Here is a 16,403-nt window from a genome sequence, read left to right on the forward strand (position 1 = left end):
TTACAATGACTCAATCCGAACGGAATTGAAAATTCTCAGTGATGGGATAGGTTGCTGCACGAGGGCAAGCTGCGCGAAACAGATGGGGAGAAGAATATGCCGTTGATAACGACTCCGATTCCCGATAGCCTTAGGACAGTTTGAGCAATAAACTTGGAGAAGTGGGAAATGATTATACCGCTCCACATGTAATGTCTGATATTCACTTTCGTCCATGGGACGAATTTCCTGGAGTGAATCTCCGGAACTAAAAGCATTTGTTCTCAATTCTCCCAATCGTGACATGATATTCGCACGCACGCGGTCAGCTGCGTGCGTGCAGCTGACCGCGGTCGTGCACACAGTGACAGACGGTCGAGCGCACTCGCACCAAAAGACGTCGCACAAAAACTCTCATACATTACCAAGATCGAGGATCCTTCTGCGCTCATATAACTCATTCCTTAATTGATGATCCCCTTGGCTTCCTTCGTGGCTCTATTCTTTCGTGGCTCGTATGAATAAAGCGTCTCCATATTCTTCCCGACTTCCCTCAAAGCTAGATTTGTTCGATTCCCTTCAGTTACTCACGCTCATGGAAATCTATATCTGTGATCAGGATCGATCGGAGATAAGCAGGGACCGAGCGGACAGACACCGATCAACTCCACAAAAAACTAATAGGAGTCGTTCGGAACCGTTCCATCAGCTCTCTCTGCAGGAGGCGTTTTGGCAACAAGGTCAACAACTCTGGCGAGTCTCACGGCTTTGAATCAGTCTTCATAATTTCTGGTCTTCTGTAATATCCTGGAGAACCGTGACAGTCCGTGGTTTGTGGCTTCTGAATAAGGCACTGGCGCTGAGGGGAAAGGAAAAATTGCAATTTTAGAACACAATCCGCTCGTAAACTAAGTCGATTCCTCTCTATGAGACAATGGAGATTGGGAACCGGAGTGGGAGAAACTTCTTGACAGCAATGAACATCCGGTGTCTTCGAGGAGAGAAGAAAAACGGAGGAATGCCGATATAATGAGGATATCAGGAGGGCGTTTCTGCCAGAGACGCCAAAGGAGAATTCCAACTCCGAAATAGATGAGTGGCCAATGGTGAGTAGAGCCACCAGAGATTCAACATATCGAATTCCATCTTGTTCCGGAGAATCCTCATCAAGAGGCCGCTATAGGATCGGGGTGGCCAGAACACGACTTCGCAATGATCTTCGTCAGATCAGGTTCCTAGTAAGAAGGACTCCGACGGAAATAAAATTGCAAGGACAGTTGAGCATCAGAGCCGAATTCGATCTGGACGAGCCATTACCTGCGAAATAGTCTGAAACGCTTCCCGGAAGAACGTCTCTTCGTTTTCAACTCTGGACCGATCGCTACATCGGCAACGTCCGGTGGCGGAGCGGGGGGTGGCGCCCTACGGCGCCGAAGTTTTTGTTAACTGGCAGCAGCAGATATCAGCACAATGAGAGCAATGATCACGATGCCACCTGCAGTGACGGACGTTTCCACGACACCTGAAATAGGGCGCTCTCTATTCGTACTTGGAAAGGAAGAGAGCTCGAAAATTCCATTCGAAGTTCCCGCCGCGAGCCCGCGTGCTGCGACAAGAGGACTTCCAAGGAGGTCACGCTGCTCCCCGTCGAAAAGTGATAGAGTGCGAACGATCGGGGCGCTTTTTGCAGCGCGCATCCATTTGCAATAATGGCGTTCTAGGAAGATAGAACTGTGAACAGCTCCGAATCCCGCCCAAAATACAAGATCGAATCTCCACGAGATCGTAAACGAGAGCGCTCGAACTGGGAGACGAACGTCTCTCGATCCCGGTCAAACCGTCCGAGGGAGAGGGGACGGCGAAATGGAGCTGACGGTAGACCGTCGTCGTCGGTCGCCAGAGCATCGATTTCATTCGCAGAATTCTGCAATTCGATCGAGTTCTTTCCACACAGAAACGGACTCACTGTTGGTCAAGAGTTTCGATGGAGGCGAGATGGCCTGGATCATGACCCGGGTCGGTTCGGATCGACCTTTTTCGTTGAAGGCAAACACCAGAGCGATGCACTCGGTCGAGTCGGGAATACCTCGCACTTGGAAAACCGCGTCGTTCTGCGACGTCAGGTTGGCTAGAAGAACATTGGTATCCGCGTGTCGAACCTGGAACGAGGCGCGGGAAAATCTGAGCAATCGAATTTTTCCTCCTGGTCTCTCCCCACTCGCTCGATTTCGTACAACGTCGACCGAAACGGAATTCTCCAACAAACGAACCTCGAGCTGATAAGATTCCGAGAGGTGCTCCCGTGATGAGGTGTCGCACTCGAGAAAGAACCAACTTTGAGCCTGGTTTACAACCTGACAATCTCCCAGGACCGGCGGCGCTCCTGGAACAAGTCCCCGGTTAGCGTTCGCGCAGAGCACACATCGACGTTCTCTGTTGAATCTTTCCCGAACGGTATTCAGACTGGAGGTCCAACGATTCGTCTCGAAATGTCGAGATCTCGGATTTTTTCGTATCCGAATTTATTCGAGGCTCAGGACATTTGTCCGGGTAGAGTCGGACGAGAAAACTCTTGGAGGAATCGGAACCCAGACTTCAGGTTTACACGTGATGTTCGATGTTCCCCGGACTGCGATGGTGCCTAATTTCTCCGAGTGCGAATATAGGATCCTGATACCTGTCGTCGTCGTCGCCGATGCTTGAGCGAGGTACGCAACGACGCCGACGACAAGAACGTAGTGCACGACGGAAGGAGCTGGGGAGGCGAAAATCCCCGGAGGTGAGGGATGCGTTGAGCGAATCGGCTCTCGAGCGGTTGACGGTGTCGAGTAACTCTTTGGTTTCGAATATCTGACGTCACCGACATGTGTGAGATAAACGAACGACTCATGTTCCACCTTGGGCTCGTTGAGTTAGAGCTCTCGCGTCGCGATCAGTCCAAGCAACGGGACCCCACGATGTCTTGAGTGAAACTAATGATCACCGAGCACGTCAGAGGCTTCGAAATCTACGTTCAGTCGACCGAAGTCTCTCGAAATTCGTGGGAATGATAGTTTCCACCAAGCTCGTCGAAGGCGGGAGTCTGCCGCGGAAATAGCTGCGACCAGGCGCTCTAGCATTGCTTCCAGGTTCGCGCTCAAGTTGTTTCTAGCTTCCGTAAACTCCAGAAATTGATCTGATCGAGACGATCAGAGAACGAGTTGTGTTCAAATACAAGGAAGATATGTAGGGCGATCAGGATACTGTGCCGGGAGCTCAGAGCTCCCGTCTTGTTGGTGATCTCGAATCGCTATGCTCTCGTAGAAAATTAGGGGGGATTAACGCAAGCTAGCGAACTTTCCGACCGATTTTTTCCTCGCGAAGTCCGCGAACGACCCTCGTCCCTTGTGCTCCTTCATGTTGGGCTCTTGCTGTGCTCACTCACCGTAGGGTTCCACATGAAAGACGCAAGGTTGCGCTCGATTTGTTTTGTTCAGCGAGTTATTCCCCGAGCACTCAATGGATGCAACTTCAGACATCGATGATGGAGTGTAGAAGAGAACAGAAGTAGAGTCATTCATGAGTTTGTGGTCTTTCAAGTAACGGCGTCCCCTGGAAAGAAGAAAAAACGAGATGATCGACTCAGGATTCAAATACAAGAGAATCCAAATTCGGCCCGACAACGCAGTTCATCAGTCACATGTTCACTTAGGCGACCGCCTCCCGGAGGTTACACGTTGAAATGCTTGGGAGCATTCTTCCGAATGAGCCCGGGCCGGATCAATTTTGAGCGAGCGCTTGATGATCGACCAGATCGCAAGGGGTCCGGAGCTCGGTATTCGGGTGGCCTCAGATTTGCGGAGTCTTCCGGGATCTATCTCGGAGTATTCACCCGAACACTCACCCGGAGGTAGAGTTCTTGAGTAGCCACACGAAGGTGAGCTTGTCGCGCGGATCCGCGTCCATTTGGCAGCGGATTACGACGGGTGATTTTATGGAAGCGAAACGATGAAACCTCTCGACTTCTGGTCGACACCGCGGAGGATCTGCAAGGACCGGAAACCTTACTGCCCTGAATCCGCTCCGGGCTGGTTCCTAAAAGCTTGACTTCGTGAATTCCAGTGCTGCCCTCAACATTCCGACGATCTATCAGAAAATCGGAAACCGCTGGCGTTCTCACAGTGGATCCGCAGCTCGACATCGTTGCTCCTGACGCTTCCGACTGGATTCGTGACATCACAATTCAGGCGACCGTTGAGCTTAGCGGCTGAAACATTTCGCAGAGCCAAATACGTTCCCTGAAAAAGGATAGCGGATATCGGTGAGAAATTCGTCTGAGTCCCCTTCCCGTTGATTGACTAGATTAGCTTTGTCGAGAATCGTGGTACGGACTAGGAGTCCCGGAGTTCAAGGAGTCTCCCACAGGAGGCGCCGCCGAAGAAACAGGTACTATGATTTGACTGTCTCCAGGTCGATCCGGTTCGAACCCAGAGCGACAGCTGGCACGAAGCCACTGTGCCTGCAGGTAAAGGAGCGTGACAGGGCTCGTCTCCCTTGTTTTTCTCTCCTGTTCGAGCTGGTAGTCGATACTGGAGCATTCTGACAGTATGAGGGGACGATGAGCACTACCTACTGCTTGCGCTCTTGAGGTAAATAAAAATCACTTGGGCGATACTATCGGAGCCAGGGGCGCCACCTTTAGGCCTCATCCGACCCGATTTTGGAATCTCCTCGGGGCTGTCAGCAGCCTGCTCGACCGAGCGAGGGAGCATGATAATGATAATCATTATCGATGTTGCAATCTACATTCAATTTCCAAATTTTCCCCGTGGGGTCATCCGCTTGATTATTTTCTTCGTCGGAATTAGACCCAGGAGCCTTGGGTCCGCTCGATAATCAATGGGAAATACGGCCGAGCGAGCACGACTGGGCGCCCTTCTGCGCTACGGCGATCACACCACCCTTAGACAAGGTCTCCGAAGAAGCGTTCGAAACGTCACCGAACTCGTAAGGGGTTCGGTCTCTAGTACACGCGTCGAGAAGCACAGTTTCCCTAACTCGGGCCACCGAGTGGGTACCACGCTGAGTTGCTTGTCGTGACGGAGTTTTCAATCTATCATTCGAGGTCCTGTGAACTCGACAGATTGCCCGGACGATTCTGCTGCCGAGAGGCACAAGAGAGCCTGACATTGCAACCCAATCGAGACTCCCGTCGAGTCTTCTCTATCGAGCAACGGGAAGAGCGCTTTCCTGGGGGCCTGAGGGCGGGCCTCCCCGTTCCTGAATTCGACCGCCGAGGACGCCGAGCCGTCATCACGTCGGTCTTTGAGAGAATTCAGAGGAATCTGGGAGGAATTACCAAATTCACGAGGTTCCTACGACACTTGGAGTGGACGGCCTCCGGCCTACTCTGCTGCTAATCAGTGGGCCCTCAATGAACGTTACCGTATCGATTCACTGTGAGGAGGCCTCCTAGCCGGGAGATTTGTTCGCCCATTTGGGCTTATCTGCACGTCCGCTGAGCCACCGAAAGAGCAGATGGGAACACGAGACGGACGCTCGAGCAGTCAGACAGACGGAGAGATTGTCTAACGAAGCGAGTGGTAATGGGTCGGCGAGCGATTCCATTCTCGGAGCCTTCAAAGTCGAGCGGGATCTCAGCGTGAAATGTTCGAGCGCGTCTGAGTGGGCGGGCGAACGCGCCGGGGGTTCCACAAAGCTGGGGGAACAGTAGCTCCGCTTATGCGCAACCGGGCTTGCGTAACGACGGCGCCGGCGTGACTGTGACGCTTGCTTGTACTGCGGATTTTCCGCGCCGACTGTACGCCGAAGTCCGAACTTTGGTCGCTTTGTTTCGTATGCTGCTGCTGCTGCTGGCCTGTGGGAACGGGAACACGATCATCCCGACAGTGACTCGCTCGGAGCCTACTCACCTGAACAATAATGTCTTTGTCGTGTGGCAACTCCCGGTCGTCGAGTGTCCATTGGATCTGACTCAGAGGAGGATTTGCGGCCACCGAGCACTCGAAGTAAACATCACTCCCTTCTTGGAGCCGCTGCAGCTGAAGACCTTCACCCAGCTGCAGATGCACGATGGGCCGATCTGCAAGAGTCGACGTTGGCGGTATTTCCCGGAGAGTGGCAAGCAAAATCGAAACATTGAGATAAAAAGTCAGCTTGGGTGAGGAGTGGGTGAAGGCGTCCGAGACAGGCGTCAGCAACTTTGGAAATCTATTCAGAGCAGGATCTTCAGGCTGTTCCTCCCCCACAACAACAGGCATCCAGTTCAGCGGCTCATTAGATACAGCTTAGCCAAGGATCAGCGAGAAGGAGAGCGACTTACGCAGAACGTTCAGTACCACGGAATCGTCCCAGGTACTTCCTGGAAGCTGGTGATTGCTAACCCGGCAGATTAGTTTTTGTCCGTTCTCCTGAGGGCTCATCGTTAGCAAGAGTGTTGACACAGTCGTGTTTCCTGTTAATGGTTTACCGTATATGAGCGAAGCCTCTGCCATCCCTAATGATTTCCCCGCATAGAGGAGCGGACGACGCGTTATCAGCACGAGGAAGGTGGTATTCAACAGAATCAATATCGTCCGTACGTCAATCGGGAACGGCCATCGAAAAGAGGCTGAATAAGACCGTAGCGATTGACGAACGCCGCGTGATTCGCCTAACACTATCTGGATACGAACATGGAAAATATTCCAAGCGAGAGGCGGGCGATCACTTTTGCCTCATGATTTTCCAAAATACACTATTTGAGCAGAACGACGCATCCAGGGCGGTAGAGATTATTGCCGGCAATGCTTTTGATTTTGATACGCCATCCTGTCTGCGTGTCAGGCCGTAGTCGAGTTTTTCGCTCCGAGTTTACAGACGGGCAGCAGGTTCGTCTCTCGTCTCTGCGACCGTTGTCTGTACCACCGAGTGAGTCGGTCTCTCCGGATTCGAATGGATTCCGTATCATTCGGTTAGACCCCAGACGCAGTCAATTGGAGCTAATTCACTCTGAGGGCCGACCAGAAGGGTCCATCGGCGTACCAGGCCAGACACAAGCGCAGAACTACCGTGATAATGTCTGCCGTTTGTCCGGTCATGGCCGCTCAGGAAAAGATACGAAAACCGGAGTAAGCACGTTGATGTTCCCGCGCGACCGCGGGAAGAAAGCTATCTCATCCGCAGATGGGGAAACTTGTCCTCAATGATAATAAACCAGATAAGCAAAGCTATTCCCGGAGTCCACGAGAAATTCATCCATATCCGAAATCCCAGCGCATGGCTCGACGTCGGAGAAACTCACCGTCGTCTTCGTTGCTGATGTCATTGAAGAATGATTCTATTTTGCGAGTTGCGAGGATCCAGGTAACAACTGGAAACGGTCTGGATCCACTCACTCGGCAGCGAAACTCCGCCGAGGTGCCGGCGTCGTATCGGGAACCCCCCTGCTCAATTTCGACCGAGAGGGGCGGAACTGCAAAATGAGAGAAATGAGGAAGGTCGACCGGGAATATCTTGTTAGAATGCCGAACTCCAGGCTTGCCATATATCTATGGTACGTTTCCGTCTTTGCGTGAAACGCTCGACAAGTCGACCAGGCGTGGGGTCGCTCCGCCATTCGCCCGTCTCCTCGTCGCTGAATGGTGGAGAGGCTCACCGCTCGGCTGAACCGAGCCGCGTGTGTCATCGGTAAACAGTGAGGTCCAGAAGCATTTGTGCGAGGAAGCAGAGGCGCCGACTGGCTCACTAGAACGGAACGAATTCCAGTTTTGACGATGGGGCTACGCTGTCCGAAGCCCACGGGTGAAGGGAACAGGTTTTTGTGACCCCAAGGAGCACTGCAAAGGGTGCGTTTTCGCTCTCTGAAATCACCCTGGACGGATCTCAGAGCAGCGACAGACGGCGCACCATCTTCCTGGGAGACTAAAATAATGACTGGGATTTGCATGCAAACCCACACATTTTGTCAGAGGAGCTTGCATTTCACATCGTTCATGTAACCCCCGGAAGTTCCATTGATCTCGATTATATACTCGCGAGCTATTCAATCTCCATTAGGGGAGGACGGACCAAGGAAGCAGGCTGCGAAATTCATCCGAACGAGCAAGGAACTCATTGACAACGATGCCTCGGTCCATGATTCACGGGAACGATGTGATAAGACTCCCCGAGCTGGGAGTACGTGAGCCTGCGACACTCATATTCCCATCGGTGGTCGGAGGATAAGCCTAGAACAATGCTTCTGGATACCCCCACGTCAAAGTATAACAATATGCCCAACGGGACGATGCCAGGGCGCTTCCGGGATGCGACGTGACACGCGGGAAACGGAAAACTATCATTGTTCGATCCAGCTGCGGTGGAATCGAACCGAATCTTCTCTCCAGTCAACGGTGTAATTTCGTCAATATTCCCAAGCAGCTGTAGGAGAACTTCACTTCGTCTCGCCCGTCGTCGAGAAAGATCTCTGTCGCAGGGAAACGAGTTTTCGTCCTCGAGCGCAATATTCACCCAATCAGGTGAGGAGAAATGCTGAACGGAAATCTGGGTCACGGGATTCCTGCGTGGATCACTGCTTTGGGGCAATCTCAATCGAACACCCCCGGGGAGCTGAATGGCATATTTAGGAAAGAGCGGAGCGAGTTCAGTGGCGGATATCAGAGGCTGTCCCCAACGCCGCCGGAACAGATCATCAATTGAAATTGTCGGGAGTACGTCGCCCCAGATCGAGAGGGACTCTCGAATTCCCGAATTGAATCACTCGACGGCGAAGCCTCCGGCAAACGACAGCCTTTAGTGCGGTCGAGGATTTTCGGCGCCTCTTGGCTGAACGTTCTTTGATTTCGCCTACTCCGCGAATGATCGCAGCAAACTCAGGGAAGAAATATTATGGAGCTGAAAACGAATTCCTCCAGCAGCGCTTCAACGAGGTAGCTGATTATTCTGATGCGCTTTTGATTCTGCCGAGAGAAAAAACCTACTCACGTATGAGGTCCACGGTCACTGTTGTACTGAGCGATTTCTCAACGATCCTATTTGTTGCTTCACACGTGAACGATGCTTTGAGCTCGTCCCGGACCAGTCTTCCGATGTCGAGGACGAGGTGTACTCCCTCCAGCCTTTTCTTCGCGTACAATGTATATCGTCCACCATGTTTGACCTCGATGCCATTCCGTCGCCATACAACTGTAGGCATAGGATCGCCTGTGAACGACAATTGAGATAAGCTCTAGGACGTTCTGAATCAACTCTCCCGACCGTATATAATCGTTGGAGCGAGGTTTCTCCGGCCAGCGGGGCAATCTGGTCGGAGCTTATTATCGAATCGGATCGCGTGAGGGGTCGGCCTCTTTCTTTCCAGAGGGTTCAGGGGTGTCAAACTATCGGGGGCGAATCCCAGATGTTCAAGGTGGGATTCCAGGTCAGTCACTGATATACCGTGTCTCTCTTGAACTTATTTCCCGGAAGGGTCCTCTACCTTCCTTGTTTCCGAAGTTCGCCGATCCGGATCCCCGTATTCGGAAGGAGCGACCGTGAAGCTGACGCAGTCGATCAGCCAGGATCAGAGGTAAGGGTTTTCGTGACAGCTCCCGAAAAGTTTACCGTGAGGGTGAAAAACGGGTTCCCGTGTGAGAAATTGTATCCGCCCCTAGAATATAATAATATTCGCCCAGAAGATGCCGAGGTCGAGGTCGCCGGCTAAGGAGGGCGCACACCGCTGTGTCATCAGCGAAGTCTCGATCAGCTCTGACACAATAAACAGATCCGATGCCGAAGATTCGGAGGACTTCTCAGCAGTTTTGAGCCCGATTCCCCAGGCGCGATCGTGATTGGAATTTTCGATCTTTGCAAGGGATTTCGCAATGCAGACGCTGGACTTCGATGTTCATCGGAGCCCGTCCGATACGTGACACGCCACAACAACACCGACCAAGCTCCATTAGTCCGTAGATCACATTGTGTCGCTACGTACCTCTTTCGACGATACAATTGAGTCGGAGGCTGTGTCCGACGTAGAACGGTCCAACCGTGCCTCGAAGAAGCGTCCCGTCGCCATCGGTGATTTGCGGCTTGCTCGGTGACACTGCAGATGATACGGGGAGTCATTGACTTATAGAGAAATCAAAAAAAACGTAGACCCCCCGAACCAAGATTTATTGAGCCTGCGGAAATCGCTTAGACGCCATCCACTTGCTTCGGCTGAGCTGGACGACTCCTCTTCCCCGTGGACGACGACTGAAGTCGTTTTCTGACTGACTGGCTGAGATAGACGGGAAGTCTATTGAGGGAAACAAGAGCAGAGAACAGACTCTGGAGGACAGGTTCTCGATTGGATAGGAGGGTAAGCAGTCACCGGAGAGGGTGCTTTGCATAGACGTCGTCATATCAGCCCATATCAGGCGTTCGTTCTGAAGAGCGGATTAGAAACGAGGGGAAAAGCGGGAAAATAGGTATACCTAATCAAATCAGGTACCTACTCCTATCGAGGGCATGAATATTATCTCAATTAGGTCTAGGGCGATGAGCATAGCATCATTAATCGAACTCACTCACCTCCGACGATTAGCGTGATATTTTGCGTCCTGAGCTCGCCTCCGTGGAACAAAACTCTACACGCGTATTTTCCGGCATCCGCGGTTTGGACTTTCGAAACTTCCAAGCTCGATGGACTACTCAAAGCTGAAAATTTCAATCAAAATTCATATGAAACTCATATCGTTCCGATGTCACGAAGACGCAGCAAACAAAAAAAACTTCGCTATGGACCCATCGCGTCGTAGTGTGAGCCATGGATAGAATTACCGGAAAAGAAGGCTCTGCCGGCCCATTCTACGCTGATGTCGTGATTGGCATTCCAAATGCCGCGTCTGCGGGTATCCTCCAAGATGTAGAATGGCGACGATGTATTGTCCTTGAACCACTGGATCTTTATGGGCTCATCATCTAAGTAGGATTCGATGTCGCATGGAAGACGCACCGAACCCCCTCGTTCGGCTTTAACGACTAGAAGAAGAGCATAAGAAAAGTACGGGTGAATATTTCACAATTCATTTTGTTTCCTGTCAACCGCAACCAATGTGAGTGGCGGGAGAGCGCATGACCCCAGCTGCTGTTTTGTATTCTGATCTGCTCTCGGTTTGCTTCTTGAAACCGACCCGGATTCGGGATCCGGGCTACTATGTAGAGTGGAATTTCCAGAGATAATTTTTTCTGCTGTTTAGAATTCTCTTCCCGCCCACGATCCGTGCGCTCCTCCAGCATTTGCGACGACGGTGGTGACGCACTTCATGGCCGGGACGCTTCTATCCTGCTCCATGGCCGCGTTCGTCTGACGTCACACGCTCCCGGTCTAACAAGCAACGAGCTGTGAAATCTCAGCGCTTCCGTATCCCTCGCCCGCCGCTCCCCTCCGCGATAGGGAGCGTACGGGAAAAATCCGAGCGAATTGAATTCCTCTCTGAATGAGCACTTGGTAATCAGGCTGACTTAATGTTGATAAAGTAACATTGTCGCGAACGGCATAATAGTGCGTGAATCGAACCACAAGTAACCCGTCGAGCTATTAGCATCAGCAGAGGTCTCCGCGATGATTATGGGATCGACTGTTTGGCGTACTGCCAGTCTTTTGTTGAAGCCGACGCCGAGACTCGTACCGTACCCTTATTTTCCCCTGGAATCTCTCCCCTTTAATTCTATGGAGTCCCCCTCCTTCTGCGCGCCTCCCACTACTCCTCTGACGGTGGTCCTCCTTCTTGTCTCGTTTCTTCCCTCCGACGGCGTCGTCGACAGCTATCTCGGTCCGTCGTGATTTCAAGCTCTCCAAGCGGAGTCATGCAGGCAGACGCGTAGACCGAGCGACCGCTCGGCCGACTGGCTGTCGAGCCGGCAGGGCAGCAGACTTCAGGCGAGCGAACACACTGCGTGGCCTCGTAAAATGCAAATTCGAGATGCAACTTTTTCGCTCGGCGATTCTTTCCTCTTTAGCTATTTCTTCTTTCCGGCGGCCGTTGCATAACCGACCGGCCAAGGCAGCACACTCATAAGATGCACTTACTCACTCCGATTCTATTGTTCGCGTGAGCAAGTGCTTCCTCGCGAGGCAAAGAATGATTGCCCGCGGCGAGTCTGCCCTTCTGGCGATGCAGGTCAGGATCCGTCGAGAGACCGCCCCCCCCCCAATCCTCCCCCCTCAGCAGACGTAGGATCACACATCGATGAATGGAAACATGGCTGCGCGATAGCCATTTACGAGGCCCATCGAGTGCTGTTGCACTGACGAGTTCCGTCGACCCCTCACGGCCAGAGCGAGTCATTCTGATCGGGGAACTTTTGTTCTCTCATCATGAGCTCGAATCATCCATTGAAACCATTCCGGGCCTTCCCTCTCAGACTCCCTTGCAGATATTTTCGGTTATCTCTGGAGAAGCAGACCGAAAACGACTTTGGCCCGGAGCCTGGGGCGCCGTGCCGACGAATCAAATCTGCGTGTGCACTTAGAAAACAAAATCAGCATCGGGGCTCAAGGCGCTGGAGAATCACGTTGAGAGGCGTGGGAACGTATTAGCGGACAATGCGGGCACGCTTGACTCGACGCTATATTGAAACGTGTCCGTTCGACTCCGTTGTGTGTCTGTCGATGAATAAGATTCGCCCCCGCTGCGATGACGTGGTGCCACTTTTCGTTGATAGGGTGACACTATATTGGCAGTTGGCTTCTTCTTCTTCTCTCGAGGACGATTCTCTGACTAACTGGCCGAACGTCTGGCCGTCCTAGCGGCCATACTGCTGCTAGGCTGCGAGTCCTCCTCCTTCGCGACTCCTTGGGCCTAATGAGAGATCAATAGGCATGTTATCGCAGAAGCACACGGCCTTTTCTGAACGGCTTATTGCTTGTTCCTCTGCCGATCTCTTCTCCAATGTAATGGAACAGACTGTGCGCATAGCCTATACCAGGGGAGTATCCGATGGGGCTTGCCGACTACTACCGCCACGTCCAATGATCTGATTGCGTAGCAAACAACAAATATCAATCGACCTTACACGAGCTCGCTGACTTCCTTATCCTAGCGTTCATCGAAGCGGGAAAAAAACATTGACCGATCCGCGGCCGGATATCTCGCCGAACGTGGAATTTCCCTCCATGAGTGAGCAGCGAATTCCTTCCTCCGTTCCTCGGCATGGAATCTTCTCGCAAAGGAAGGCAATATGCCGCTGGGAGTCCGGCAACAGAAAATCAAATTTTCGTGAATGATCATCATCATCATCCATTAGTGTCGCCGCCGCGCCACCACCACCACCGAGTTTGGCTCTGCGACATCCACTGTTATTGTGGGAAATTGCTCGAACTTCCGAAATCACCAAAGGGTGAACGACGAAAATAGCGACGGAAAATGAGAAGCACTTCTCAATAAACATCTAGAAGAGCGCGCGATAGTCCGACTTGGACTCGTTTTTCGCCAAGATCACTATCGCACTGCGAATTTTGATCGAGCGACGAGTGGGTTTCCAAGTTTCGTTCCAATCCTGAGGGACAGAGCGATCCTGTAGAAAACCCGAGATTTTCGAATACTGCTGCCGCCGAGAACTAAGACTGACGAGAGATGGAAAATCAGAGTCAATCCCATCAATATAGTGAGAGATGTAGTAGATCGAGATCAGGCCGCATATCGAAGGTGATATTGAATCATATCTCGAGCTCCCACGGAGGGTTTCAGAACACCCAAAAATGACAATGAGCGACCCTCTGAGTCCGCGATCTCCACCGAGGATTTCGTATCCCCAACATACAGGGATTCCGAGGTGATAAGCTGATCTCGTGGGTGCCGAGGAAACGAACCAACCGCGCCTCAGGAGTGATTCCAAGGCTAAGATTCGGGGAGCGATGTCCTATGCCCCAGGAATTAGCCATGGAGCGGAAAAAGTCTCAAATCGCACCCAAACGATACCTCTCGCCTCCTTTTTGTTTCCGGAGCAACCCATTTGAGCGCTGAGAGTGGCGCAAAATACAGGATGATGTAGTTTGGATCCGATGCGATACTGTATACGTCGCCGTCGTCATCTTCTTTTGTTTGCTTGGCTTTTTCGTCCCCGATCGTCGTGTCCTCTCGTCCGCTCACTTTCTTGGTCGGTTACTCGTCCGTTGATGTTCTCCGCGACATCGTTTAAAGTTGTCAGTGAAGAAAGCACACGCCTCATTGGACCCTCGGAGGAGCATTGCCCAGCGCTGACAAAATGTTTTTGTGCGCCGAGAACAGTTCTGTCAACTGTTGTGGTGAAGTGTTGAGTTTAATCGCGGACACGAGCTTTCCGGGGAACGTGAAAAGCCTAACAACTTTTCGATGCTGTCCAAAGCAAACCTAGCAATTATTCGAGGGGTCGGGCACGCCATTTTTTTCCGGCCATGCGTGCATTTTAGTCAGGAATACACTCGCGAGAGTATTCCCAGTAGGCGATTCCAGGGTCACGCAGAGAGCAACGACTTGCTGCTCCTAATTTGAATGAGCGAGCGGACTCCCTCGACACTTCACACAGATGGAGGGGACGCATAAGAAGCGGACGAGCAGACGAGGTGGAGCCGGCGGACAGAGGGGAGAAGCAGAGACAAACCTCTTCATCCCACGCTCAAGCAAATCATTCGTGCAACCAGTGGAACCCTTTAGCGAGGGGTCTAACGAGGCGGAAATGAAAACCGTCGTTGCGAGAAGACCACACGGAATGGAGCCAAAGTTTGAGTGACTCCGCTGAGCGTCGCTCTGCACACAAACAATAAGCGGCATTAATAACAGTCTCTTCGGGCCATCGTGCAAGTGTACGAGAGTCGGCTTCCCTCTGTCAACACCGATCGAATACTGTCATCTTAATCGAATTCTCGCCCAAGCACAGAATACTCTCTCGGAGGAGCGCGATGCGTGACCTGGCACGCCTGAGCGCCCGACAAGCCGTCTGAGCCGATATGGCTCGCTCATCGGTCGTTAGATCGCGATTCCGGGAAACATGAGGAATCGAGCTCATTTGTGCAACCTCGAAGAGAATTCATGAAGCCTATTCTGAGTAAGTTTATGAATTCATATTAATGGCGCTTATCGACCGGCGGCGTCTATTCACATCGTGAAGGCGCTCATTCGGACTCGCATGGCATTGAGCTCCGATAGAACTTTTCTTTCCGATAGGATTAGTTGATTCCTTGGGGAAGGCTTTCCCGTTCCCCCATATCCCGAGTGCGATGGATCACAAGCAGGGAAAGCGGGTCGGCTATGGGTTATTGTTGATACGCTTACGTCCGTATGCGCATCAGATCGCGCGTTCCCGAGAGCGTTCGAAGGGTCAATCGCGTTGTGGTCGACGAGCATACGGATCTTTCCGGTTCGGATGGGATAAAGAGAAGGGGTACTTTGGAGACTCTGGATGAGACAAACGGCATCTGACGAAGTATAATATATTCCTGGGGACTGAATCCTCCGCTCACGGGACTCGTCCTCGATCTTCCAGATCGAATAGCGCATCTCCTCCCCGCAAGGAGCGGAGCAGCATGACTCGATAGGATTGAGATTGTTCATGAGCACGAAGTCGCGCCGGCGGCCGCTTCGGACAGATGAGAAGAGAGCTGGAGGAGTATATCCGCGGTCGCAATCAACTCTGTTGCAGGATCTGCTAGGCAGAGATTGAACGAGGCAGGACGCGATTTTTGGCGCTCGACAGAATGTACCGGCATCGGGGGGACATGATTCTAAAGACATGACTCCCGATGAGATTCCGTGATGAGCATCTTCTGCGGGTCGAGCTCTGCCCTTCATGGTATCCCCACATTTACGCCGTCGGAACAGAATTATTATCTTTTCCAGTTCTGAAGACCTTTGTGCGCATCGATTCAACTACTCGTTTCTGATTATCCCGAGGTTTGATAGCCGTAGTAAAACCTCTGCTCTTCGGAAAAGGGAATCCATTGAAGGTTGACCCGAGAAAGATCGAAGAGCCCAGATAGACGCTTTCGACGGGAGGACGACGACCTAGACGCCGAAAGTTTCCCCGTAGAAGTTGTCGTACTTACGGATCTCCTCGTTCAAGTGGTGATCCCGTGTTTTTTGAGCCGGCGTTCTATGAGCGTCCGTCGCGAGGACGAGAGCCCACAAGAGTATCATCCACATTTCACGTTCCGCGCACACCGACCGCAAATGCGAATGCCATCTACATTTCTGTGCTTGCGTCCAACGCCCGCATTACGGCGCTCGTCTGTGCCGACAAAGAGTTGTTCCACTAATCAATTATTTATCCTGAGTGAGTAGTTGCCGGCAGGGAACACGAACTCCCTTAATCAACACAACACTGCTTTCATAGTTGACGGTCGCTATTCTCCCCCATTTGGTTCCCGTGTGATTCCTAGAAGCGTCGCTCCAAGTATAGGCAGTCACAATTCCGAGGACGTTCCGTCCCGATAGGTTCAGAGC

At 52.1% G+C, this 16,403-nt stretch overlaps 1 protein-coding gene across 1 annotated transcript; it reads right to left on the minus strand.

The window, feature by feature from the left end:
* Nucleotides 1-596: 596 nt before the first annotated feature.
* Nucleotides 597-16,103, minus strand: LOC100906110 (hemicentin-1). The gene is made up of 15 exons (XM_029110739.1): nt 16,007-16,103; nt 10,762-10,962; nt 10,513-10,638; nt 9,932-10,042; nt 8,944-9,162; nt 7,262-7,432; nt 6,302-6,433; nt 5,892-6,061; nt 4,139-4,256; nt 3,863-4,004; nt 3,404-3,570; nt 2,250-2,362; nt 1,946-2,138; nt 1,297-1,501; nt 597-838 (listed from the first exon to the last, which is right to left on the minus strand). Exons 1-14 carry the CDS (start codon nt 16,101-16,103, stop codon nt 1,422-1,424), a joined length of 2,040 nt encoding a protein of 679 aa, XP_028966572.1. The 3' UTR covers nt 597-838; nt 1,297-1,421.
* Between the last annotated feature and the right edge of the window lie 300 nt (nt 16,104-16,403).

The sequence above is a fragment of the Galendromus occidentalis genome, unplaced genomic scaffold (assembly GCF_000255335.2).
Source record: "Galendromus occidentalis unplaced genomic scaffold, Mocc_1.1 scf7180000077086, whole genome shotgun sequence".
Classification (NCBI taxonomy): Eukaryota; Metazoa; Arthropoda; class Arachnida; order Mesostigmata; family Phytoseiidae; genus Galendromus; species Galendromus occidentalis.